Source organism: Eschrichtius robustus, chromosome 2 (assembly GCF_028021215.1).
Source record: "Eschrichtius robustus isolate mEscRob2 chromosome 2, mEscRob2.pri, whole genome shotgun sequence".
Lineage (NCBI taxonomy): Eukaryota > Metazoa > Chordata > Mammalia > Artiodactyla > Eschrichtiidae > Eschrichtius > Eschrichtius robustus.
This window is the reverse complement of record NC_090825.1, coordinates 112,113,859-112,141,723: the sequence shown is the minus strand read 5'-3', so window position 1 is coordinate 112,141,723 and position 27,865 is coordinate 112,113,859. Positions and strand designations below refer to the sequence as shown.

Sequence of the window (27,865 nt, the reverse complement as noted above, 5' to 3'; positions counted from 1 at the left end):
AGAGTAAACATTCTTTGCATGACATGACTTTGTAAATTGAAGTACATCTGGTATTCAACCAAAGAAACAGGAATCTGTTCCAAGGCTGAAGAAAAAAACTGAAGACTAATTGAGAGATGGAACATTCCTAAGAATTTTCTCCAATAGGAATGGGGGCTAGATATGAGTTTTATGCATGTGTTGAATTTAGGAGTTAGAGCTCATTAACTGCCTGCGAAGTAAGATGTAACTTCCTTATAATTATCTATCAATACTTGAAATATTTCAGTTTTAAATAGGGAAAACAGGTTAAGGATAAAAATAGATTTTGTAGTATCCAAATAGCATTTAATGAAATAAGAGGGGAGACTATCATAGCTACTGTATATTTAATCTAAGAGACAGTCACTGGAGTAAATGTCTAAAGAAACTGTTTTAGAGCTGAATATAGAAGTATCACACATTTGATATGACCAAAAAGTACCTTTAAATAAAGCATCTTTTTTTGGGGGGGCGGGGGCATAATTCCAGTGAGTTAACTCTCAACTGTATCAAAAGTTCCCTAAGATCATACACTTACCCCCAAATTTCCCAAGTATTAACTTTTAAAGGGAAACATCAGCACTTATCCTTTCTAAAATTTGCTTAATAAATAGAACCTATAGATATTGCCATCCTACAGTCTTCCAGTAGAGAAATCAGTCTTTCAATAGAAAAGAAGCTGTTAGCTTACTAAGCTACTATGAATGTGCAAGAAACTCTTGGGGTTAATGAAATAGCTCTTTTAACTACTAGAAAGACTACACAGGTGGTTCAACAGAATTTACTTGTATATTTTCCATTTTCTAAACTATTTGAAGGCATAGGATAGCTTTGTATTAGCTTTCTTCAATACTGTGTTTTATGTTTATCCAGTAAACTAAAATGCAGTACAACTTTTATACAACTTAGGAGATTAAAAAAAAAAAATCTCCACAAGAGAAAGCAACTCAGCAGGCCCTGGTGTTAAAACATTTTTCCAGAATAAACAGATAGGCAATTGCATTAAAAGGCAGTTTTCAAATATTTAAATTACACCAAGATTCCTTCCAAATATCTGCCTTGTTCAAACCAATGCAACAAGTTCTTATTTATTGTTAATAGTGGGGCATGAGTTTTTGGTAAATGTTGACGGTTTACTTTTTTCATTATCAAAAATCTTTTAAAGTGCTATCAAGCAGCAAAATAAGTTGCATCAGCTCTCTGCTCATGGTAGAGGTGCCAATTCCTCGTGGTGGAGGTGCAAATTGTGAAATCGCAAAAGGTAGAGTTTAACAGTAAGTAGTGCATGAAGAAACAGTAACAAGTGGCCTAAATACAGAGTTGGACAGAATCAAACCAGTTATGTCTATAATTGCTCAACTGAAACTAATATAGGTACATTCAAAATAAAGTTTGAGATTATAATTGGTGTTTAGAATCGAATTTGAAGAATTTCTTGATAAAATATAAATCTGTTCTTTTGAAATCAGACATGAAACTATCAATTGATGGAGAGCTAGAGACTTATTAACCCCTCCTACTCAGATAAGGAAATAAGTGACAAAGTCTCTTGCACTGAAGTTATGTATTTTAACAGCTTTACATGTAATATTCATATATAAAAAACTTTAAGTGCTTTTCTCCAATTTAAAAATCTAAAGAATTCAAAAATAAGGCATTCAATATTTGAAAAAAGTACAGATTTACAAAATGTGTATATTCTGTCATGAAAACTCCACACCAACATTATACACTTGGAAAAAAATACAAACAGGATATATTACAAATTTATGTAAGCAATAACTTAGTTCACACCATGCAATAAAAAGTACATTAATCAAGATACACAAGCTTTTGTAGGTTCTAAACCGAAGGACTTTTTTTTTCTGCAGAATCCTTAAAACCTGTGGCACTTAAAATTTGTTAGCCTTTCTACTGAGAGGTAAATTATACACAACAATGATGAAAAAGATTAACAGACCAGTTGTCTATTATGAATCATTCCAGCTTTGTTCAACAATGGCCGAAACTCTTTTCTCATATTCTCGTTTGTTTTCCTGATAAAGCTGTGCTGCCTGGCTATTGGCTGGACTATTTGGATTTGGTTCATCCAGCAGAGACTAGAAGGAAAGACAGAAGATAAAACATATTTGTAGAGTTATTTACATTAACATGGGTCCGATATGGAGCATAGAAGTTGTACAAAACAAATTATTCTATGAAGAAAGACAGAAATTAGTACGTCTTACATATTTTTAGATCTAAGTACTTTCAGAAATGGTTTGACAAATACACTTAAGTTTCCTGCTGCTAGAGAACTTAAGCTTTCAAAACAGATAGTTCTTAATTGCCTTAAGACCTCTAATCTCAAAGAAATTGGAAAAGAACAATATTCTTCAGCATACTGAGACAATAACCAGGAAATAACTTGATTTGGTTAATACACAATATCTATAAAATAGCTTAGCAACTAACATTTTCCAAAGTTTAACTCTATTACTGAGGTAAACTTGCAAATTTCTGACAGTAAGTTGGGTAGTGTACCTTGTTTCCTTTAATCAACAAAACATATGCACCTAGCAGCAAGGGAATGAAACAGGAAAGCTGAAAACACTTTATAAGATGACGTGAATTAAAGCAGAAGTGTGACAGAAAAAACTTTAGAAAGGTCATAAACCAAAAACGTTACTTCTGCTCCTCTCAAATCCATATAACTAAAACATCACTCACCCCCCACCCCTCCCCCAAACTGTCATTCAAGGTCAACTCTGAAATATTCTGCCAGAGTGCTTTGGCGAATAGTTATTTACTTTCGTTTAAAATAGAATTTCTTGGATGGGGTAACATACTCAATGCTTCTCTGCACTTGGCAGTTTCTTGAGATCCCTATGTTTTTTTCTAAACAATCATCTTTATCTCTCTCCAAGAAGACTCTTCTTTGTGGGCACGAATAATACTTGACCCGTGAGGGAATTGCCTGGTGATCCAGTGGTTAGGACGCTGCACTTTCACTGCAGGGGACATGGGTTCAATCCCTGGTCAGGGAACTAAGATTCCGCAAGCCTTGTGGTGTGGCAAAAAACAAACAAAACAAAACAAAACAAACACCTGACCTGTGAGAACACTTTATACTTAAATTCGATCAGAATGATTGTGTATTTGATCCAATGTGGTCACGAATGAAAAAGCAGATTGGTTGTATAAAAATCATGAGGGTTTTGTCCAAGCTCTGCCACTGGTTACCTTAGTGTTGGGAAGGTTAGTTTGCTCACTTGGCCTTTAAATTGATCCTAAAAGAGCCAATTATATCCCACAGAATCTTGAAAAGTTAAGATGCATCCTAACACATGCTTACCTGAATTGATGTTAAGATAGAAGATACATCGTATGTTGGACTCCATCTATTCTGAAGGATATCTAAACATATGCTACCATCAGCATACACTGCAAAGACAACACTAAAATTGGTTACATATTAACTTTGTCATTTCTAACAATTAAAGAGAAATTTTTACCACAAACCAAATGCTTGGTTCAGTCAGAAATCTTGAACATTAGTCAATAACTAAAACTTTTTGTCTCACAGGAAAATCAGTCTCAAACTAAGGACTCTTTATGCGCCTTTTGATCAGGAGGCTGAGTGAGAGTTAAATTTTTTCATCACATACTATATAGCAAATCTGTTTAAATTCCACATTTCCAAATATTCCTAAATAAAGTTCTTGGGGGGATAAAAAAGCTAATTTTTTGACATAGCAATTCCACTCTAAAAGTAATAATCATGGACATGCAAAGTTTTATTTACAGGATGTTCACTATAATACTCTTTATAGAAGTGACAAACTGGAAACTACCTTTGGTCCACAGTGAGGGGACTGGCTAAATAATGGTACGTTATTAACGGTACATACCAATACTGCCGCCAGAAATGATATACATCTACCATATGTTAATTAATGTAGAATGACACCCCCAATATATTACATTAATAAGTTTCCAATTACTTATTTAGGATAATTCCATTTTTTATAAAGAATTATTTATAAATATTTTCATTTGAAGTATATGCAATCACAAAAACATTTGTAAGACTAAATGCCAAAATGTAGATATCTGTAATCTGTAATATCTGATATTAGTAGGATTCCTTGTACTTTATGATTTGTTTTTCCAATAAGTATGCATTCCTTTCATAATAAAAATAAAAATCAAGTGATTACCGTTTTAAGAGTCTAACATTTGAGAGGCTTTTCCCCCCTCCTGAACTGATTATGTGAGAATACAAACAATGAACATAAATTTTTATCCAGAACTTGCCAGATTATTTATCTCTACAATAAATTTCCAGAAGCAGAATTGCTGTGTTGACAAAGGATAAATGCATTTAAATGTTATAGATACTGCCAAATTGTGGAATGCTTCACAGAACAAGCCAGACCACTCTGCATCAAACAGGAATAAGTGAGGCCTTTCTGGGGAGAGGAGGCAAATTACACTTAAGTACCTTCATTCCTCAGGGCTCTATCCTCGGTCCTCTTCCTTCTTACCCTTTACACACCCTCTGGGCAATTTTATTCATGGCCTCAATTATTACTATCTATGTGCTAGGTACTTCCAATTGTTAGCGTTAGACCGGATTTAACTCTCAGCTTTAAAGCAGCATAGTCAACCGCTTACTGTGTATCCCATAGGAACATCAAACTTAGCAAGTCCAAAGCAAAAATCATCACCTCTGTAAGACCCATAAAACTGTAAAATGATTTTAAAGTTTTGAACTAGTAACTATTTTTGAGAAGTAATCCAAAAGTAAACTAGAAACCGAACATCCATCAACTGATGAATGAACAAAATGTAGTCTATCCATACAATGGATTATCATTCAGCAATAAAAGGAAATGAAGTACCAGTATGTGTTACAACACAGATGAACCTGAAAACTATGTCAGCTGAAAGAAATCAATCACAAAGGACCACATATATTATATGATTCCATTTATATGAAATGTCCGGAATAAGCAAACCTGTAGAGTGAAAATAAATCAGTGGTTGCCTATGGCTGGGAGGCAGGGGGGGATGGGGATGGGGAGTGACTGCTAATAGGCATGGGATTTTTTGGGGAGGGTGACAAAAATGTTCTAAAATTGATAATGGTGATGGTTGCACAACTCAGTGAAGATACTAAAAACCACTGAATTGTACAACTTAAATGGGTGAGTAGCACAGTATGTCAATCTTTTAATAAAGATGTTTTAAAAAAAGCAAACTAGGAAGTTAACTAAATAAGGTACTGATAGTGGAAATAAGGGAAACCATGTTATTAATATGAAGGGATAAAAGAAAAATCAAATACACTGTTTCCTTATCAATTTGTTAAGGCTGTAAATCTTAAACCTATACACATATACTCCTTGCACATTCCACAGTCTTTTCTACCTTGATTTACAGAGCTCCCTTACTACAGTTTGGGTTGATTCACTAACAAGTCTAAGCTAGTAAAGCTACAGTAGAATAAATGATAATAAGTGACTTGAAAATTTCCTCAGAATAGAAACAGAAAATAAAATTAAAGCTGCCTTGCCTCTGGGTGGGGGAAGACCTTGAAAGAAAAAGCGACTTCACAGCAATAAAGCACAAAGGCTAAATCTATGATCTAATCTATTATTGGGAAGTCACCTTGATTCCAGACACACAAACACACCTCTCCTATGAGTAGGGAGACCCCTATCTGCCTGCAGTTATCTCACGTAGTCTGTAGTTCTAGACTAGACGCACAATCAAGAGGACCTCTGAAAATGTTCCTCCTGAAAGTAAGTTAACTGATGGGGAAAACCACATTTAAATGTGCAAAGGATATAAAAGGGAAAAAGAACTTAAATATTCTGGAAAATAAGTCTTTCATACAGTAATTTATAATCCAGGAATACAAACTTATTAGAAGTAAAGAGCAATAAGTCAGGAAGAGCAAATTTAATTACAAAAGAGTCACTTAGCAATCATTTATGGAAAATAGTAATAAACTGCTAAAAGTAAAAATAGGAACAAGGGAGGAAAACTGTATTTAAAAAAAACCCTTAAAACCATACAAATCTTTGACCTAGTAATCCTACTTCTAAAAACTTATTCATGGGTATTTGAGATTTATTTTCAAGAAAAATGTGCTGTTTAAAACTGTAAACAATTAAAAATCACCAACTGGACAATGATTAAATAAATAATGGTAAACTCATAAAACAGAACATTTTGCAGCCATTAAGAATGATATAGGGAATTCCCTGGTGGTCCAGTGGTTAGGACTCCACGCTCTCCCTGCCGGGGGCCCGGGTTCGATCCCTCGTCGGGGAACTAAGACCCCCACAAGCCGCGTGGCGCGGCCAAAGGAGGAGAAAAAAAAAGATACAAAAGAATATTTAATAAGTGAAAATGTTCATGTTATATATAAATTACTTAACTTTACATACAACATGATCTTAATTTTGTACATTTATTTGCAAGTTAAATTTTAAGCTATAAATTCTTTTTAGTATCTTTCACATTTTGATAAATAAATAGATATTACTTTAAAATCAGAAGTTATTAAAACAAAACTTTACCTCAAATCTGGAACCTTGATAAGATTCCAGACTACAAAAGTATGGTTAATATTGACATAGAAGCAACATCTAGAAGTGGGCCCTAATAACGAGAAGTATGGGCAAGACCTAAAAGGATGAAACAACTCTTTTTTCCTCCTATCATTTGCAAAGGCTAATAAATTGCTACTTACCATTTGGATGAAACATTTTGGATAAAAACCTAACAGTTGGCGGTTTATTTGGATATTCTTCAGAAAATTCTATTACTAGTTTAAAAGTACCTAGATAGAAAACAAACCAAAATAATTACAGTAAAGACAAGCATAACTTTTCTCTCTCTTCATCAATGAACTCCCAAGCCCATGCTGGCTTTTGCACGACCACACAAAAATTAATGTCAATTTTGGTTTAGCGCATAAAACATACTAAATATACTATTTATGTACTGATAACATACAGCACTGGCAAGCACTTGGGGGGTACAAGCACTTACATGTGCTACTGGTGGGAACATTAACTGTCATATTGTTGGAAAGCAATTTTGCCCTAGCTACCAAAATTTTAAATGCACATTTGAGGAACTACAAATAATTTATTGTAACTTAGAAGGGGGTGTCAAATGATTTTGAGATGGGCTCACCACCACATGACAAAGGACTCAGATTGGAGGCATGGCCACTAATGTGAAAAGTCTGCTCTGTCCCTATCACTTAAGTATGCCAAGAATCAGTTAAGCATTAGTGTAACTGCCTACTGTTGGTTATAGACCAATACAGTACATTTTGGTCAGTCTAAATCATTATCTTATGGTCAAAAGAAACAGGCATTTAAAAAAAATTATGCATTTATAATAAAGTCAATCTGTTCAGAGTATACAAAGAAGAGCTCTTAAATTCCAAATCTATTTAGCAGAAACAACCACCGTTAATAGTTTCGTGTTTGTCTTTCTAGCCTCCTTTTGCATTTATTCACTATCCAGAGTCCTTTTATTTTGAGGAAATCTACCTGAAGGTTGGATAGGTACTCCAACCACAACACCTTGGGCATAGTAAGTTGAGGCTTATTCCTAATGAAGTCAATAAAAGTTTAAAACCATTCCAGATGTCTCTACAAGCTTCTTTCCTTATTTCATCAATGCAGTTTAAAAAAACAAAACAAAACCCCTTTCTCACCCTAAATTCTAAACTCATGACTCCAGTATCAGAGGCATGTATTTAGTAAAATATTTAATATTTTATTTTCATTAGTCATATATTCAGTATGTAACCTCTACCTCTTTACATTTTTTGTTTGGAAATTTGGGATTAGGGAGGCCAAAGATACAAACAAAATCAAAGATGATATTTAATTCACATTTTGATATATTAATAGAGAGTCTATGAAATGTACAGTTCATTAGCAAAGATAGCCTTATACCTAGTTATATAGTTTTACAGTTTTAATTTTAATTTTAAAAATGTACAACATAAACACTTCAGACAAACACAGATATGAAACAGCTTTTTTTTAACCTTTTTAAATTCACATTATGGGGTCTCAGGACCCCTTTATACTCTTACTCCCAACCACGCCAAGCTTCCAAAGTGAAGTCACTGAATATGAAGTTGAGAACAGCATACCATTTTATAGTATTTCTACCAAAAATTGAAAATAATTTAAAAATATGGGCTCTTTAATAACCAACTTGCAAAAATTCCCCCAAATTTTTAAACAATCTATTCTCACAATCGGTATAAGCTGCCTCCAGCACATCACAGGCTATAACTATCTATATTTATTGTATTAGAAACTATAACTCAAGGAAAACTTAACATATTTATTAACAACTGTAAACTCATTACACATTAACCTAAGTAACATTTAATGAAAATAACTATATTTCCCCCAACCAAGTTAGTGAGAAGTGTAGCATTGTTTTACATATTTGCAAATCTCTTAAATGATTAGCTTAATAGAAGACAGCTGCATTCTCTTAGCTGCTTCTGCATTCAATCATTGCAACATGCTGTTTTGGTTGAGGTACATGAAGAAAATCAGGCCTCACACAAATATGTAAATGAAAAAGGAAAGACTATTTTCATAGCCTTTTCAGACAATTGTAGATATTCTTTGATATTACACCAAAGAAATGGTACATTTTTAAAGGTTAGCTGCAATGTAGAATCTGAAACCACAAAAACTTTCTGCATCAGTTACATTAACAACTGTTGCATATTGCATATATCTTTTATCCATCCATAATTTTCTAATACATTGGCCATTTGGAAAATATTGGTTCACTGAGTTATCCAAATCTTCTAAATGTTGCCGTATTTCATTATATATATACTCCATCAAAAAAAAAAAAAATCACAACAGGTAATACCACCTACTGATCTCATGAGAGAAGTCTTAAAAGTATTGGGAAGCCGTCATTTTATCAGCAGCTACAAATACTGTCAGTCACTTTGCTTGACCTAACAGCTCATTTTGGTAACTTTTAAGAATACGTCAACCAAATACAAACTCGAATCTAAATAACCGGAGTTTGTCAGTCATTCCTTCAAGTAAAAAATGTTCCATGAAGAAAGCAGTAATTGAAGTTGCAGCTCAAACAACTGCAGAACTGCTTTCCCTCTAGATGACCATCATAGTTTGGTATGTAAGAGAAGTGTTTCATGCATACTTCCAACTTCATCACGCAGAATATTAAAAAGATGCATACTCAACGGTCAGAATTTAGTAATATTAATAAATTCCCACTTTTTCATCAAGACATTTTAAACTGAAACTGGCATCTTTTAAAATGCAAAAAATACAATGACTCCCAGCAGTTTGGTGCCACTATCTTGATATATGCCAAGGTGCTACACTGCTTAGGGCCAGTTTTAACCACTAACACTTTTGTACCATCAGAGCTAATGTTAATACAATGAAAAAGGCAAATGTCTCACTACTGGTATGAAGACAGTTTTGATCCCATGGAACCCCTGAAAGAGTCACAGGGAACTTAAGGAGTTTATGGACCACCCTTAAGAATCCTCTGGTATAAAGTAAAAAGCTGAACTCCTTGAGTACCTCCCTTCAACTCCTTACCCCCCATCTAGAGGTAACCACTGGTAACAGTATGGTATATAACCCCCTTTAACCACACACACTTGCATGTATGTATTTAGTAAAAATGTGGTATTACAACATACATTCTGCAAGTTTTTTGTCTCCTCAGATATACGTCCAGATCTACCTTATTCTTTAATAGGTACATAATATTATAGAGTCTAGATATATCATAATTTGCTTAACCATTTCTCCTATTGAACATTCAGGTTATCTCCTTAAAAATACTTCTGCAATCATTATTTGTACAAATATCCTTGATGGGTTAATTCTGAAGCCATTGTGATAACTAAGACAAACCTGTTTAACAATTTTTAAAAATCCATGCTATAATTAGGGAAACTAAGTATCTGGTTAAAATCAATTTGAGAAGTTCAACTATAAATACATATTAGAAGGAGTTTTCCATTTTCCTGGCTCTTGGTGAAAATACTGAATTTAAGACGCAAAAGATCCTGCAGAATGGTAACTATTTACGGGTGTCAAATGCTAGCTGTTATGTGAAGCTACTGGCAGCTGTGTATGATTAAGAACAATTTCAGCTCAGCACCTGATCAATATACATAAAGTTAAAAAAGCATGATTACCCTTCTGATGTTTACCTCAAGGACACTTTTAGCATGCTACAAGGCCATTTAAACTATTCTCAACATAGACCCCACCATCTAATCTAGGCTTAGAGTTCTACAGCCAATATCAAAGTAACAGAGGGAACTAGTAATGAAGGTGATCAAGCTGACTTGAGAAGAAAGTCCTTTGTAAACTATAAATTCTCAGTAGCATTATTTAGTTACAATTTGACCTATTAACAATAGAAACTAGTTAACTAGATAGGTTGGTGTTACAATTCCCTACTTAAAAGAAGCCTCTTAATAGAAAACATTGAGAATGACTTACCATCTTCAAAGGGTGTCCCTTCTGGTCTGAAAACAAGAAGATTTCTGATTAAAAGAAGTTTTTCATTCTGCTTTTTCCTGATTTTCACAAGTGGAAAGAATAAACTCAGAGAAAGAGGGGCTCATTCTGGTAATTTGTGGAGTATTTAAGTTATTGTTAATTTAGTATCACCTCAGCCCTGGATTTTTATTGATATAGACATAAAAGGTAACTTTAATTTTCAAAGTTTTCCTTTTAGGGTGGTTTTGCAAAAAACAAAACAAAAAAAACTTGTCATAATTTTAGCACAAAAAGAATTCAGTTCATAAATACCAACCCTTTTGTAAGTATCTGTATTCTTAAGAGGAAAAGTCTTACTTTCAATGTATATCAGTAAGATGGAAATCAATACCCTTTAGTTTAATATAATTATGACACCATGGACTCCCCTGGTGACACAGTGGTTAAGAATCCGCCTGCCAATGCAGGGAACAAGGGTTCGAGCCCTGGTCCAGGAAGATCCCAACATGCCGCGGAGCAACTAAGCCCGTGTGCCACAACTACTGAAGCCTGCGCACCTAGAGCATGTGCTCTGCAACAAGAGAAGCCTCCGCAATGAGAAGCCTGCACACTACAACGACGAGTAGCCCCCGCTCGCTGCAACTAGAGAAAGCCCACGCGCAGCAATGCAACCAAAAATAAATAAATAAATTTATATTAAAAAAAGATAATTATGACACCAAAGTGTCCTGCTCTTCAAAAGAGCAATAGCTCTTGTTCAAATCGACTAGATTTATCTGATGTCACCAAGAAAGCCAGTTTCTTTTGCCCAAATCTTTTCCTTGCTACCACATTCCAATTTCATCTTTCCTAAGCAGCAACATGAAGTTTAATTACCACTTGCAAGGCACATTCAAGATCTCAAAGAAGCATTCTAACAGCCTGAATTAGAAGGGTGAACTACACTCAGTTTTCCACTAGTCTTTAACGTAGACTCTCATAACTGATTCAATAGCAATTCAGAATTCTGTTTACAAAGTATTCCTTTAAAGTTTTAGTGCAAAACCCTAGTTTAAAAAGAGAGAAAGAAAATAAAATCCAGTTCTCAAAAACTAAAGAAAAACCGTAAGGAAATTTTAAATTAAAAAGCACATACAAAATATTTACTATCTGTAAAAGGTAAGAATGCATCTCAAAAGGCTCCATTCAGTTATTTCACACTGAGGTGTGAAACATTTTTCATTTAAATCCTTACCATGGTGGAAGTTCTAGTATTTTTGGTTCCTAGCCTTTTTACAGTTCTAGTAGAATGCAAGCGTAAGAATTTGCTTGGCACATTTTCCACAAAATAGTTTATCTTTCTCCTTTAGTCTCAAATGATATTTTTATCATGTAAAGCCCAAAGTGATCATAAAATCATAAATTTTATGTAACTGCCGAAACTCTTCTCAGAATTTTTTTTTTTACCTTGCAGTTTTTGTAAGATCCCTGATCCCTCAGCTCCCTTTCCTAGTTGTTATACGTTCACTTTTCTTAAAAGAATCACCACACCTACCATTTGTCATTTCTTTCAACTCACCCAAATATAACTGCATTCCACTGCATGATGTTGTTTTCAGATGGTGCGCCACTGACACCCACAGGTGGGTCCTCTTGCAATCTAGAAATCCAGAGCAGAAATTTTAAAAGTTGAACATTAAGGCCACTAAGAACGCCAAACAGAACACCTATGGACTGTACACCATCTACTTTGAGAAACAAAGTAAATCAATTTCCTTGTTCTTGTGCTGAGCTGGAATAAACCATGACTTAAAAGCGCTTTGGAGTCATCCCTCTTCAAATATCACCAAGGTTAAGATATCTGTTCAAGAACTGCCTTCAACAGTAATAACAAAGTAAAAACCTCAAGTGAAAAAACGATTTTACTGTTGTCAACATGCAAAGACTTCGTGAGTCCTAACCACAGCTACTTGTGCAACATGGCCACCAAATATTCCTCCCCCCAAAACAAAAACAAAAAAAACCCCACCTCAGTGTAAACACTAAATGACTGAAAACACACGTATATCCAATTTAATTAGGAAACTAGTTTTAGGCAGTAGAGTTACTTTATCTCATTTGCTTCAATTAGCAATAGGTTTTAAAGTAATCAAAGCTTTGGTAAGGTTTTCCCCTCAGTCCCTATTTTAAAAGCTCTGCACCAACACTAAATCTACCTCTCAGATCATGCAACTCAATACAAAGTTACCTTCCAACATTTGTCATAATCAAATTCTTGCAACCGAAGTCCCCTGGAAAACTACCAAAGATGCCAAGTATACAACTCAGAATTAAGCAGAGAATTGCAGTGAGAAACCAGGGTAACAATGGCCACGAACTGGGAAGTTTTAATATTTGAATTTCACTCATGGGAGCTAATCTGAAATCTACTGGTTTCAAGCTGTAGAAAGCGAGTTCTGCACCAAAAAGAACATCTCCTTTTAAAGACTGTCATCTCAGTAAAAAAAAAAAAAAAAAAAAGCTACATTATATACATATAGACTGCCATGTGGTGTGATACTTGATATTAGTCACCCCCCAAAATGGCTCTTTTTAGTCAACCTCAAGCAGAATAGGCCACAACGAACAGAAGCGTTAAAGGATATGCTGCTTGAAGCCCGCCCACCAAAGATAAATGCTAAGTTACGAATACACTCAATGATAAACTGGCCAAAGCCCCAAACAATGGCTTCCAAGTGCCTCATTTAAGGGTTTATAATGAAGTTGAGAGATTACTTCCCGAGCGGCCATTCTAAGTTCTTACACTAGGTATTTTGCCTCAAGCAGGGCGGGTCTCCCTAGAAAAACACTTAAAAATGCGCAGAGGAGCGTAATGCTAAGTTTTCTCGGTCATTTTTCTCCCCTTACCTCCAAGCATTCAATCAACGGGAAACAACTGAAAAAAAGTCACTTCCTCCTCACTAACCCCAACACCTCCTAACAAAACCCTACTTTACAAAAGGAGGCCCAGGGAGTATCAGGTTAGCGCCAGTCTCCCAGGCGGCATTTCCCCAGGCTTTGGAGGCTATAGATAGGGCTTTATACACCAGGCCACAGAGCTGAGTTCCAGAAAGCACTAGCAGCTGGGGTTGCCAGCCCAAGTCCCAGCCCTCTAAGCCAGTTCTCAAGGTCCTTTCAGGAGGGCGGGGGGAGAGTCGGGTTTCGGAGGATGGGTTAACCTCCGGCCCTAGCGCATCAGACCCCACCCTCACTGCAGAAAGAATGGGGAGGGAGGGAGGGCGAGAGCGTTTGGCCCCAACCCTGGCCCTCGAAGGAGACCGCAAGGCCATCAAACAAAGCTAACTGGTGCAGCTAGCGGGGGGAAAGGCTTCTGCAAGGGCTTGCTTTCAGGGCAGAGAGAGGAGGTACCGCAAGGTGCAGGGGCAGGGGATGAGGTTTGAACGCCAGGGCGAGACATCGGGCAGCTGGGACAAGTGGGCAGCAGGGAATCCTAGGACAGCCCATGGCCATCTTTTTACTTTTTGAGGGGGAGGGGGTATCGAAATTTCTTACGTCGAACGAATGCACAGGCAAGGACACGAGAGTGCTAACGGGGGCTAGGACTGCTAGGACTGCGCTTCCGTCCGTCCCGCTGGGCCCACAGCGGCCCTCTTAGGGTCATGAGAGGAAGGTGTCCCGGATCCCCACCCTGCAGCCCCGTAGCTTTGGGGAGGAGCCGTCATCCAGGCGAAGATGAAGGCCCTTACCGCTTGAAATCCCGCATAAGTCTCCTCCGGGCCGGGGTCGACATGCTCCCCAGCTGCCCCGCGGTCAGTCTGAAAAAAAAGAGTCCCGCGCAGCCCCCCCCACCCCCCGGCGCGGCGGCCGAATCACTGTGGATCACTGCCTCCGCCGAGGTTGCACAAACAACCCTGCAATGACGTCTCCCTCCGCCGCCTCCAGATCCCTCCGCCCTCCGCCAGTACCATGGAGTGAGGGGTGGGGAGAAGGGGACGGGACGTAGGAGAGCTCGTTATTGGAGCACTTTAGCAGGGACCCTATCCATTTTGGCTTCCTCAACTAATCGACCAATTATTGTTCTCTGTGCTCAGGCTGGAGATTGTGATTAAGAAACACCGAAACCGAAACACCAACCCGTTTCCCCCTCTTTTACTAGTTTAGGCTCAACCGGGTGGGGAGAGAGGGACGCATCCGGGGCCAGAGATATCAGGGAAAGAAGGTGGGATGACGTAAGATCACGTGACTGCCGGCGGCGTTGTCAACAATCCACGCCTGAGGGGGAGGGGACGAAGTATCTAGAACCACGTGTCCCTATGACGCGATTAGAACGGATCACGTGAGAGCGTCGCCTGGATCCGAGTTTCCTCCAGGTCTTTGAACCGGGTAAATTTACGGGGCTGAGGACGGGTATACAACTTTATTAGTTTTCCGTCCAGTTTGTCCATTGAACGGCAATTGATGAGGTGGTGTCGGAAGCAGTAGTTTGTTTTGCTTCTTAAATCTTTAAAATAGGGCCAAAAATAACTTGGACTTAAAATGCCCCCTAGTTGACTCAATGGCTTATTAAGTCTGGTATGTGGGGAACAGGGAAGGGACCTCCGTTTTCCCCAGCTCAGTGCTGAGGCCCATACTAAGTAAAATCCCCTGAAATGCTTCCTTAGGGCCACCAAAAATCCTGCATGTGCATTGCAGTGGGTTTCCAGGGTTGGAAATTCTGGGCAGAGATAAAAGAACGGTGTATAGATTATCTAATATTTGTTTACAATCCCCATAGAATTACGGAATTGTTTTTCCTTTATGGGTCTGCTCTTATTTGAGGTTTTGTGAGTCCGTGGATTTGGCTACAATAGGGTACCGTTGTATTTGTCAAGAAATGTGGGGGTGATCGCAAGAGAGTATATCAATAGGTGGTTGGTTGTCAGAGAAACCTAATACTATGATTCAGATCTGGGGCAGAGAGCATGCAAACGTCGGTGGGGGTTATGTATCTAGCCTGAGTAACTTATTTCAGGTTTTCTACACTAGCAAGTAAATGACCTGAAATGTCCCCCTCTAGGGGGGCTCGGGGATGTTGACCATTGGGATTCTGACATTACTTCTAGTCATTAAGTTCTTTTCCTCTATTGCCGCCAATTTCTGTTCTTCAGGGCTTTGTTGGTCTGAACTCTGAGCTCTTTTAACCCATTCGGGCAATTCCTCAGCCCAAGGTGTTAATAGGAAGATAGAATGAGGAATTTAGCGTTGCCCATACTTTCATGGAACCAGAAAGGGTTAACGTTCTCTACTTTGTTGGCACCTCCCTTTCTTCAATCCCTGAATTCTTTCTCTTGTTTTTAGTAACTGCCTTGGTAATCAAGTTAGCCAGGCCTAACTCTTGACAGACACGCATTCACAAATGTAGTTCTCTAATAAGGTGAATATTCTTATTTTTTTGCCTTCCTGCCACAGCAATCCTTATCCTCCCTATAACTAAGGATGAGGACACACTGGTAGGGTTACCTACAGTGCAATGCCAAAGAGAAACTTTTTTTAAAAAATCCGTTATGTCATTTGTCTAGCAATTTATTATAATTGTTTTGGAAATCTACAGATTATGGTTTTCCAAAATGAAGTAACGCTTTTGAGAAAATCAAGTGAGGAGATTTCATTTAAGTCCTAGAGCTTTACTGCATAAGAAAGAATCATAGGCTGTCCTGGTTACCAGGCCTGCCATAATCTACTTGTAGAAAGAATAGTTTTAAAGCTATAATTTTATACTGTAGAGACTGTAGCTTTAGATTGTGAGCTCACTGAGAGCAGGAACTCTGATTCATGCTTTGTCCCTTGTCAATATTAAGCCAACAACAAATATTTAATAAATGTGCTTTACAGCAAGTCTGGGTCCACTGTAAGATTTATTATGATATTCTTATTCATAGATAGAAAGTATTTTCTAACATGGTTGAATAACTTTTCAAAAGGAAAAACAATTCTGAATATTTTGGTGGTGATAAGCAAAAAACCATGACCACTTCTCCTTCCTCCCCCACACCTCTCAGTATAAACCTTAGCAGCATAGAAAACACTTAGGAAGGTTTTCAAATACCAGTTCCTTTACCCTAACTCATTTAAATCAGGATCTCTGGGGATGGGACCTTTTAAAAAGCTCTGTAGGTGTGATTTTAACGTGCATGGTGGGGTGAAACCAACCGGATTAGCATTTATCGGACAATAATAGTGCTTTCTCTTATTTCCGAGCAGCACAGTGAGATTCGGCCTCTTACACTTAACTTTTTTTTACAGAAAAAAGAAATGAAAGCCCTAACAAAGACAGCACTCCTTGGGCGCTTCCAGTGATATTCAGTTTATTCATTGGAGGCTGGCACTCCAGCAGAACCTCATGTCTAGTTCTTAAGCAATTAGATTAAGGCTTCTTTTTGGAGGGTGGTGGAGCCCTCTGAATTATTTGCTTTTCAAGAGGGACTTTTAGAGTTTTGACACGTAGGAAGGGAGTTTTTTAAAAGGATTACTGTGAGTTCGAAAAAAAGTTGTAAGCATATAAGAGGTGTTCAAGAAATGTTCTTGATTTATGAATCGTTTTATCCCTGTTTTAAGGATGAATGTCAACAGTTGAGGTCGAAATCAGATCTATGGAATATTAACGTAACTAGGTAACTTAGAAAACTATAATTACACAAGACTTCCTTGGAAGTCTCGTTTTACAAGAAAGCTCTGCCTGGTCACACCAGGCATCCTTTTAGGATCCGGCACAAGTGGCAAGTGTTCATGAGCCTGGGGGCATCTAAGACGCAGGTCGGATAAACTTCCACGCCGGTTCCCCTTCCCTAGAGGATCTGCAGTCACTCAAGCTGCGGTCAAAATGCGACCCGCCCCCATCGCCCCTCAAAACCAACCTTGTGTAGTGGCCCCAGTTTGATCGACAGCAGCTCGTATTTCCCACTTCCACCCTCAAGGAGGCTTTCAGTTAGCGCCCCCCAGGAGCTCTTTTCTGCTTGTTCTCTCTTTTTCCTTCCGGGTCGGGCCTGGCCGGTGTTCCGGTCTTGCGCCCTAGGCCCCGAGCGAGAGGCCCGGTGCACTGTTGCCATGGCAGTAGGCCGTTGGGAGCTGACGGGATAGGTAGGGTCGGTGTACTGGTTCCCGGTTGAGACTGCGCGGAGCCGGGCCGGCGGGACTGCAGAATGGGCTGAGGCGCCGGCGGCTGTCCGGACGAGGTCGACTGAGGGGCGAAGGGCGCGGCACTGGTCCAGGACCCTAAGACGCCTGGTTTGAGGAGCGGGTGGGACCGAGGTTTTCTTGGGTCCCAGGGCCTGACCTGTTGGCGACTGCAGCTTTGCGGGAACCTCATATTGGACGCGGGCATGACTGGACGTGTGGGGACCCCACTCATGATGAATAGGTGACATGTAGTGAGCGAATCTTCACTCTTGGTGGGAATGATCTTGACAGCAGGAAGCTCCCCAAGTTCTGGTGGGGGCCAGAGCCCCACAAGGACCCCTTACTGCCGAACTGGCAGAGTTCCCGAAGACAAACAGAATCTGTGAAAAGATTCCTACTTTTCCTGTTTCCGTATTTTTAAGTATGGGTTTATTGTGGAAATGCATTATCCGCCTTGAATAAATAAAGGTATAAATGTTTAACCTTCTTCCTCCCCCCCCCCCTTTCTTTTTATAAAGAAGAAGCTGGGCTTGAAAATGGAGATGTATGAAACCCTTGGAAAAGTGGGAGAGGGAAGTTATGGAACAGTCATGAAGTGTAAACATAAGGATACTGGGCAGATAGTGGCCATTAAGATATTTTATGAGAAACCAGAAAAGTCTGTCAACAAAATTGCAACGAGAGAAATAAAGTTGCTAAAGGTTTGCTTCTTTTGCCTTAATTGCACTCTGTAAGTCAAAAGGGAAGTTGTTATGGAATAAAAAATTATATAATGAATATTTCAGTTAACATATGTATTTGGACATATAATAGAAAAACAAGTGTGATAGCTTACCTTACTGTGTACATTTTGTAATTTTACAGTGATACTAGATATATGTTCTTATGTATAATGTAACAAAAGCTATGCCAAATATTGGGAAGTAATTATTCAGAAATATCCAGGTATAATACTTAGTAAAAATGTCTGCTTTGTGCAGGGTTTTGTGCCAGATGCTGTGACTATAATGACGTAAAAGACAGTACCTGCTCTTCAGGACTTTTATTAATTAGAAAGACAAGAGGGCATATAAAAATAATACTGAATATTAAGTGGCTGATAATAAAAGCCAAGTGATTAACACAAAGTCCTGTTGGGTAGGGAAGGTTTCTTGGAGGAAATGGATCATGAATTTGGCCTTAAAGGGTATGTAGAATTTAGGAAAGAGGGAGAGACTATTGTATTCCAGGTTAGGGGAACAGCATAAACTCAGAGAGGCTGAAGGCAGGACAAAGAGCAGAGCAGAAAGGACAAAGAGCATTTGCCTGTAGAATTTCTTATATGGAAATAGAAGGAGGTGAGATTAGAGAATTAAGCTGGAGGTAGGTTTTAAAGTCTTGTCTTTTAGGCTAAGGAATCAAAACTTGATTTTGTGAGAGGTGCGAGGTTTTGAATTCAGAGTAAAGAAACTGTAAATATTAATAATCTAGCATTATTTTTTAGAGTAGATTGGAGGACTGAGAAAGTAAAAATAGGGAGATCTGTTGTGTTTTTAATTCAGGAATCCTGTTAAATGTGAGGGTCCTTGCTAGAATGCAGCAATTTGAATGGAAAGTAGAGTTAGAACATAATATATTACTAGAGAAGACATGAAAGTGTAGAAGGAAACAGAAGGGGAATCAAAGGTATCTTTGAGGTTCAGTGATTGCTACCATTGATGGAAATATGAAAGACCCAAAAGAGACATGGTTTGGGAACTAGTTCAGTTTTAGAAATGTTGAATTTGAGGTGACAGGAATACAGTGCAGTAAAGATGATAGGTAGGTGTTTAGAGGTGGAGAACAATAGCAGGAGAGATCAGGGGACAAGATAGAATTTCATGTAGGTATGATAGGTCCACTCAGTGGAAAGACCTCAGGAGTGTAAAGAAAGGAGCATTAAGATTCATTGGCAATTGGGTACAAAAGTAGTGATTTTAAAAATATTTAAATATACATATGTATTTTGTTTATTGGAATTTATCTAGATGCTTTAAGGTTCATTGCTTAGATGTTTTTACATGTGATGAAGAAAACAGATACTGTTCTTGTTCTTTTTTATCTGATACAAAAGTAATATTCTCTTCTTTCTTTGTAAGTCTATATTAGATATGATGGATCAATTTGCTTGCTAAATAGAAGAAATATATTAGGCATGTGTGGATTGTTGGAACTGCTCTATTTCTAGACAACGAAAAGGAAAGTTAAAGTCAGTAAAGATGTTATGATTTTGTGAGCGATACCTGTCCTTATCCTGATGACCTAAAACATAATAATACTGTAAGGCAACTGTTGTGCACCATAAGTGAAAATCTGACTAGAAGGAGACCTTTTCCCAGGCAATATCTTTTGCTCTTTCTTCACCTTTGTTGCATTTAAGCTAATTATTTTTTTCTTCTTAATTGTTTTGTAAAAATAACCAATATGTGGCAAGAACACAGAGATGAATTTGAAAATTTACTATTACAACTATTGTGCAAACTATTTTGAGATAGCTTAACTATTTTTTCTCATTGGTTTATTTCTTGTAGAATTTTTAGTTTGATCAGATCTAATTCCACGAGAGATTTCTTGGATTAGTTAACATTCTTAGTCTAAAAACACTGCCATAATGACTTAATTAGAACTAAATTTTTATCTGCTAGAATTTCATTAAATAACTTACAGTTAGAGTAATTAGTGAGAATATCTGTAGAAAAGTTTTCTATTTATAAAGGAAAACAAAAGTATACAACCTGAAAAAGGATAATGGAGTATTTCAAGTGGTTTTATGGTTTATCTGAGAAAGTCACTGATTCCTTACCCCTGGATGGATGTTCCTTAATGCTTATTAACTCGCATTCACCCTTATCTGCTTTTGCCTTTAAAATTAAGACTGGTCAAGAAACCAGTAATTCTCCTTAGTTGAAGGATTAATATTATAGTGTCTAAAGGCAGTCTTTTCTTTTTTTTGCTACTGCCAGCATGTTGTTGCTGCAGCACTCTGGCACCCCACCAACCAGGGAAATTGGATTGGGAGCAAAAATAGGAAAGAAATCTGGCATTATATTTTGGCATGTTTTTCTATTAGTCATGTTTTGAGGAATTTAGTCTATGTATTAGTACAGATAAGTAGAAAAACGGATGTTGTGCCATTGGAATAAAGGCAAACTTTTTCTCTTACAAGTATAGCTTTTTGATGAATCCAACGTCAAAAATATACCCCTTAATTTTTAGCCAAATGAATAAATATTTTTGGTAATTTGAAAAAGTTAAATATTTGAGAATTGATTGTAATTAAGTCAGTGTGTTAAAAAATAGAATAAGCAGCATAAAATGATAAACCTCTTTTGTTTTCTAAGCTGATACATGCCATTTTTGACATTTTGAAATTATCTTGACAGTGAGTGCTTACCAGTCTAAAAATGTGTTTGGTTGCTTAATAGAATATTACAGACAATGAACAAAAATGTACCCACAAATAATTGTATATTTATGTAAAGTTCCTATGGATATAAATTGGTATTTCACATATATGAAAAGTTTCTAGATATTTTGATACCCTTTTGTTACAGTGTGGTGAATTTATAACGTCCACCTGGAACTTATATTTTACTCTTGAGAGTTCAGGACAAATCTCAGAGAGTAATTAACTTCTGTAAATTCAGATTACATGCTCAGTGGCACTGGAATCCATGCTCATTTGAAATCATAAGGACCTTTTAATCACAAACCAATTTAAAAGATAGGAAGAGATCTCTTAGCAGAATACATTTTAGTACATTAACTCTGAATTATTTTAGTAGGCAACCAAATGTCAACTTGAAGTAAAGCAATACATCTCCCTCTGTTCTATAAATATTAATTATTAAATAGATTAACATTAAAAAAAATAGGAATGTAAGCAAATCAGTTGAGAAATTTTTATTGAAATGCATGGAGGAAAAGAAGCAGAGAATATTTCTTCTTTTTAAAATTATATGGGTCTTATATGTGCAAATTATGGTGCATGAAATACTAAAAATCCATTTCTCTTGTTAATAGCAATTTCGTCATGAAAACCTGGTCAATCTGATTGAAGTTTTTAGACAGAAAAAGAAAATTCATTTGGTGTTTGAATTTATTGACCACACAGTATTAGATGAGTTACAACATTATTGTCATGGACTAGAGAGTAAACGACTTAGAAAATACCTCTTCCAGATTCTTCGAGCAATTGAATATCTTCACAATAATAATGTAAGTGCTTCTGGGACGAAGTGAGAGAGTGGCATTGACATATATACACTACCAAATGTAAAATAGATAGCTAGTGGGAAGCAGCCGCATAGCACAGGGAGATCAGCTCTGTGCTTTGTGACCACCTAGAGGGGTGGGATAGGGAGGGTGGGAGGGAGACGCAAGAGGGAGGGGATATGGGGATATATGTATACGTATAGCTGATTCACTTTGTTATACAGCAGAAACTAACACAACAACGTAAAGCTATTATACTCCAATAAAGATGTTAAAAAAAAATAATGTAAGTGCTTAAAAATAAGCCAAACTCGGATGAATATGAATTGTAAGTGCCCTTTAAACATTGTTCTGTTTTTATGAAAGTTGTTAAAATTATTTTTCTGGACAATATTAATTGACATCCTGAAAATAGAGAGAAGATCAGGGGAGTTACTACCTTATAATTCAGTTGCAGAACCAAAAAACGTATTGAACACACACTAATTATAACTATAGGGCAGACCAACTATGGGATGCTAAAGGAGGTATAGAGGAATCAACAGTCAACTGGGGCATCTTTTATTAACGAAAGTACATTAAAACATCGAAAGTCAAAAAAAAAAAAAAAAACAAAAAAAACATCGAAAGTCAAGCCAGCTCAGATGAAGGGAGGTTTGGAGGTAGGAACTGGAAACTAGGCCAGGGGAATGGCAAGAGAAGGTGGATGCCTTTAGGGAAAGAAAAGAGAGAAATAAAGTGGCTGAGGGGTGTAGAGCCTTGTCATTTAAGTCAAGAAAGGAAAGAGGATCAACTGTTTTGATTTTTAGTGCTGTCTTTTAGCATTGTTTAGTTAATGTTTATCTCAGCAGGTTTTTATGGACATACTTTGTTCCCAACATGAGCTCTACTTTCTGTAAAGTTAGATGTATGTTTGTGAAATAACAGTACAAGCCTCAAAAGTAGTTTTATTAGTAAGTGATATAGGCATAACATCTATATGCCCTAGGCTTTTTCAGATACCTTAATTTCTAATTTTCTGTCTTGGTAATAGTGCATGTCATGTTGCAGCTTTGAAAAATGTGGTTATGATAGCAACTGGAAATTCAGATTGTAATTTCCTTGCCGACTGGATCCATGGGGGGACAGTATAATGTAATAGTTAAGAGCACACAGTCCTTGGAATCAGACTGTCCTGGATTTTCACCCACCAGCTTATGTATGGATAACCACAGAACTTGTGGAGTTCACACTTGCACAATGAAAGGTGGTAGCCCCATTACTCTGTGGCCCCAGGAAAGTTATCTAACCTCTCTGAACTTCATTTTCCTCATCTGTAAAATGATACTATAGTACCTCACAGATTTTTTATAAAGATCAAATTAGGTAGTAGTGTTTAACACTAGGTGTGTTTTAAGTGCTCATTAAATAGTGCAGATAAGGAGTCAGGAATAGTTATATGTTATCTGTATCCCTATAGTGTCTTGCCTGTAGTAGACTTTAAAAATATTTCTTGAATAATGGGAGACACCAGTATGGGCTACACTGAGAGTAGAAAACTTCAAAGGGAGGAAAAACTAAAGTAACAATTTTGAACTTATATGGGTGTTTAAATTCAAGCACATAGGGAAACAACCCAAGTGTCTATGAGCAGATGATTGGTTTAGGAAGATGATATATATATATCTAAATAGATATATATCATATTATTAAGCCATAAAAAGGATGAGGTATTGCCATTTGCAGCAACATGGATGGACCTAGAGAATATCATACTAAGTTAAATAAGTCTGAGAAAGACAAATATATGATATCACTTATGTGTGGGATCTAAAAAGTAATACTAATGAATCTATATACAAAACAGAAACAGGCTCACAGACGTAGAAAACATACTGTGGTTACCAAAGGGGAAAGGGAGGGAGGGATAAATTGGGAGTGTGGGATTGACAGATAAACTACTATACGTAAAATAGATAAACAACAAAGATTTACTGTATAGCACAGGGAACTATATTCAATAACTTGTAGTAACCTATAATGGAAAATAGTATGGAAAAAAAAGTATGTAACTGAATCACTTTGCTGTACATCTGAAACTAACACAATATTGTAAGTCAACGATAGTTCACTAAAACAAACAAAAATGCCTTAATGGAATCAAAATGGAAAAACATATAAATGATCTTAAAACTAACAAAGAAAATGAATCAATAGCCAAAAAAATTCAAGGGGAATTCCCTGGTGGTCCAGTGGTTAGAACTCTCTTTCACTGCCAAAGGCCAGGGTTCAATTCCTGGTCGGGGAACTAAGATGCCACAAGCTGCATGGTGCAGCGGAAAAAAAAAAAAAAAAAAATTAAACAAAAATATTCAAGTACATGGAGCAGAGTTATTATAAATCATTGTAATATGGAGTTCTATGTAGTTTTGGAGCATTTCACTGCAAAATAAAGGAGAATTAAACTCACTGAATCCAAAGTCTGATAGTTCACACCATATACAAAAATTAAGTTGAAATGGATCAAAAACCTAAACATAAGAGCTAAAACTAGAAAACTCAGAAGAAAACATAGGTGTAAATCTGTGTGATCATGTATTAATGCATCAAAAGCAATCAAAGAAAAAGACAAATTGGACTTCATCAAAATTAAAAACTTTGTGCATCAGAGGACACTATCAAGAAAGTAAAAAGACAGTTCACACAATGGGAGAAAATATTTGCAAATCATATATCTGATAAGCAACTAGTATCCAGGATATATAAAATACAATTCAACATAAAAAGACAACCCAATTTAAAAATGGGCAAAGGACTCAATAGACATTTCTCCAAAGAAGATATAAAAATGGCTGATAGCACATGAAATGATGCTCAATATCCTGCGTCATTATGGTAATGCATATCAAAATCACAGTGAGATACCATTTCACACCCAGTAGTCTAGCTGTAATTTAAAAAACAGACAAGAATGAATGCTGGCAAGGAAGCAGAGAAATTGGAACCCTCATACACTGCTGGTGGTAATGTAAAATGGTGCAGCTGCTATGGAAAACAGCTTGGCAGTTCCTCAAAAAGTTAAGCATAGAATTACCATATGACCCAGCACATTTACTCCTAGGTATCTACCCAAGAGAACTGATAATATATGTTCACATAGAAACCTGCCCAGGAATGTTCATAACAGCATTATTCAAAGTAGCCAAAAAGTGGAAACAGCTCAAATGTATATTAGCTGACGAATGGATAAACAAAATGGGGTACAACCCTACAGTCGGATTTATTCAACCACAAAAAGGAATGAAGTACTGATAACGTGCTACAAAATGAGTGAACCTTGAGAACATTATGTTGAGTGAAAAAAGTCAAAATGCAAAAGACATAAGTATAAATTCCATTTAAATGAAAAGTCCAGAATAGGCAAGTTTATATTTGTATATCTTCTTTGAAGAAATGTCTTTTCAAGTCCTTTGCCCATATTTAAATTGGGTTATTTGTCTTTCTATTGTCGAGTTGTGTTTTCTGTATTTTGGATACTAGATCCTTATCAGATACATGATTTGCAAATATTTTCTCCCATTCTGTGGATTGCCTTTTTGCCTTCTCGATAGTGGTTTTTTAAAAAATCATTTCTTTCTCTTTATTGATATCCTTTATTTGGTGAGACGTGTTCATACTTTTCTTTAGTTCTTTAGACATGGTTTCCTTTAACCTTGAACATATTTAAAATAGCCAATTATAGTCTTTGTCTAGTGGCTTCAATGTTTGGGCTTCTTCAGGGAAAGCTTCTTATTGACTGCTTTTTTTTTTCTCCTGTGCATGGCCATATTTGTTTCTTTGCACACCTATTTGGGGGGATTTTTTTTGGACATTTGTAATTTTTTGTTGAAAACTGGACATTTAAAATAATATGTGGTAACTCTGGAAGTCAGAATTTCCCATCTCTCAGGGTTTGTAATTGTTGCTATTTGTTTAGTTACTTTGCTGAACTAATTCTGTGAAGTCTGAATTCGTTGTCATGTGTGACCACTAAAATCTCTGCTCAGTTAGTTTAGTGGTCAGCTAAGGTTTGGACAGAAATTTCCTTCAATTCTTGAAACCAATAAATCTCTCAGCCATATTTACTGAGGGCTCTTTCTCTGTGTTGGGCCATGTCTTCAATGTTCAGGCAGGCAGTTTACAACCCTGCCTTAGCCTTACCTTCCTGCTTGTGTAGAACCTTAAAGTCTGCCAGTCTTGAGAGCTTAGGGACAATCTCAGGTCTTTCCTGGGTGTGTGCACAGCTGTGCATGTACCCTTCATGATTCTCAGGAATATTTTGGAACTTTTCAAACCCTTTATGGACATCTCACTCCCAGCCTTTCTCTCTTTCTTTCTTTCTTTCTTTCTTTCTTTCTTTCTTTCTTTCTTTCTTTCTTTCTTTCTTTCTTTCTTTCTTTCCTTTCTTTTCTTTCTTTTCTTTCTTTCTTTTCTCTTGTTTTACACGCATATTTTGTTTTAACTTAACATTATATCTTGGAGGTCACACCATGTCAGAATACAGAGAACGTCTTCAATTCTTTTTTACAGAAGAATCATAATAGTAATCAACATTTTTATGGCAGCACACATGAGGCACTATTTTAAATGTTTTCAGTGTTTTACATATATTAAGGCATACGTAATGGCATATTCTTCAAAACCACACTAGGAAATTATATTTATTTCACCCCCGTTTATAGATGAAGAAGCCATGTTTATGAATCTTGCCCCACTCTCACAATATCAAGGGGTAAAGTAGGGATTTGAACCTGTTAGTCTCACCACAATTTGTGCTCTTAAACTTTATACTATAATACCTTTCAACTGCAGCCTTTTTTTTTTTTAATTGAAGTATAGTAGATTTACAATGTTGTGGCAATCTCTGCTGTGCAGCAAAGTGACGCAGTTATACACATAGAGACATGCTTTTTTATATTCTTTTCCATTATGGTTTATCACGCAGGATATTCCCTGTGCTATACATTAGGACCTTGTTGTTTATCCATTCTAAACAGCCTTTCTTTTTAATTAAGTATTTTGGTCAGCTTGTTGTTTGTCCTGTTATAGCTTCCTCAGGTGGCTATAATGTTATATAGTGGCTGCTAAGAAGGCTGATTGCTTGGGCCAGCCCTGAGTTAGGTCAGTAAAGACAAGACTTCTAGTGCGATTTTCCAGTGATCTGCCAGACATGTCAAATAATGACTATTACCTGGGAATGGGGCTTTGGAGGAGATACAACCCTATTCTACTTCCTCTGGTGGCTGCTAGGCTGCTAGTTTTCACCATGATTTTGGGGGCTGTTGGTTTACAAAGCTACCAGGAGCTGTGGAGAGAGGAATAGAAATAGGACAAGCTAAGAATACTACTGCATCACATGGTTAGTTTATGTTTCAACTTTTTAAAGAAACTACCAAACTTCTTCCAAAGTGGTGGTACCATTTTACATCCCCATCAACAATGTATTCCAGTTTTTCTGCATCCTCCCGTTATTGTCTTTTGATCATAGCTATTCCAGTGGGTGTGAAGTGGTATCTTTTTTTTTTTTTTGAGTAGTAAAACTGTCTTTATTCACAGATGACATGATCATCTATGTAGGAAATTCTATGGAATCTACAACAAAGTTAAGAGAACTAACTTGTAAGTTTATCAAGGTTGTAGGATACAAGATCAATATACTGAAATTAATTGTATTTCTGTGTATTAGCAACAAACAATCAGAAATTGAAATTAAAAATACCATTGTAACAGCATCAAAAATATAAAATACTTAGAGAAAATCTGACAAAAGATATATAAGACCTATACATTGAAAACTATTAAATATTGATGAGAGAAATTAAAGAAGATCTAAACACATAGAAAGAAATACTGTGTTTATAGAGGTCTCAGTGATTGTGGAAGACCAAGGAGGATGTTGTCAAAACACAGAATTT

The 27,865-nt window shown here is 36.8% G+C and overlaps 2 protein-coding genes across 11 annotated transcripts in view; one reads left to right on the top strand and one right to left on the bottom strand.

The window, feature by feature from the left end:
- UBE2B (ubiquitin conjugating enzyme E2 B) lies at positions 1-17,551 on the bottom strand. Of its 2 annotated transcripts, none has more exons than XM_068535898.1 (6): positions 17,438-17,551; positions 12,124-12,204; positions 10,566-10,591; positions 6,764-6,853; positions 3,356-3,444; positions 1-2,120 (listed from the first exon to the last, which is right to left on the bottom strand). In XM_068535898.1, the coding sequence occupies exons 2-6, from the start codon at positions 12,147-12,149 to the stop codon at positions 1,992-1,994; spliced, it is 360 nt and encodes a 119-aa protein (XP_068391999.1). In that variant the 5' UTR covers positions 12,150-12,204; positions 17,438-17,551; the 3' UTR covers positions 1-1,991. The 2 variants fall into 2 exon arrangements, with proteins under 2 accessions (XP_068391999.1, XP_068391998.1); XM_068535897.1 differs by lacking the exon at positions 17,438-17,551 and adding an exon at positions 14,291-14,410 and having other exon boundaries at positions 304-2,120.
- Positions 14,887-27,865, top strand: part of LOC137759541 (serine/threonine-protein phosphatase 2A catalytic subunit alpha isoform) — a 133,296-nt gene continuing 120,317 nt past the window's right edge. For 3 of the 9 annotated variants that reach the window (XM_068535893.1, XM_068535891.1, XM_068535892.1), the window contains exons 1-2: positions 17,618-18,400; positions 21,741-21,935. In XM_068535893.1, coding sequence (XP_068391994.1) covers positions 18,236-18,400; positions 21,741-21,935 — 360 coding nt within the window. In that variant the 5' untranslated portion in view covers positions 17,618-18,235. Of the gene's footprint in view, positions 14,928-17,600; positions 18,401-21,740; positions 21,936-27,865 lie in introns of those variants that run through there. The other 6 variants (XM_068535890.1, XM_068535888.1, XM_068535889.1 and 3 more) reach the window with 6 other exon arrangements.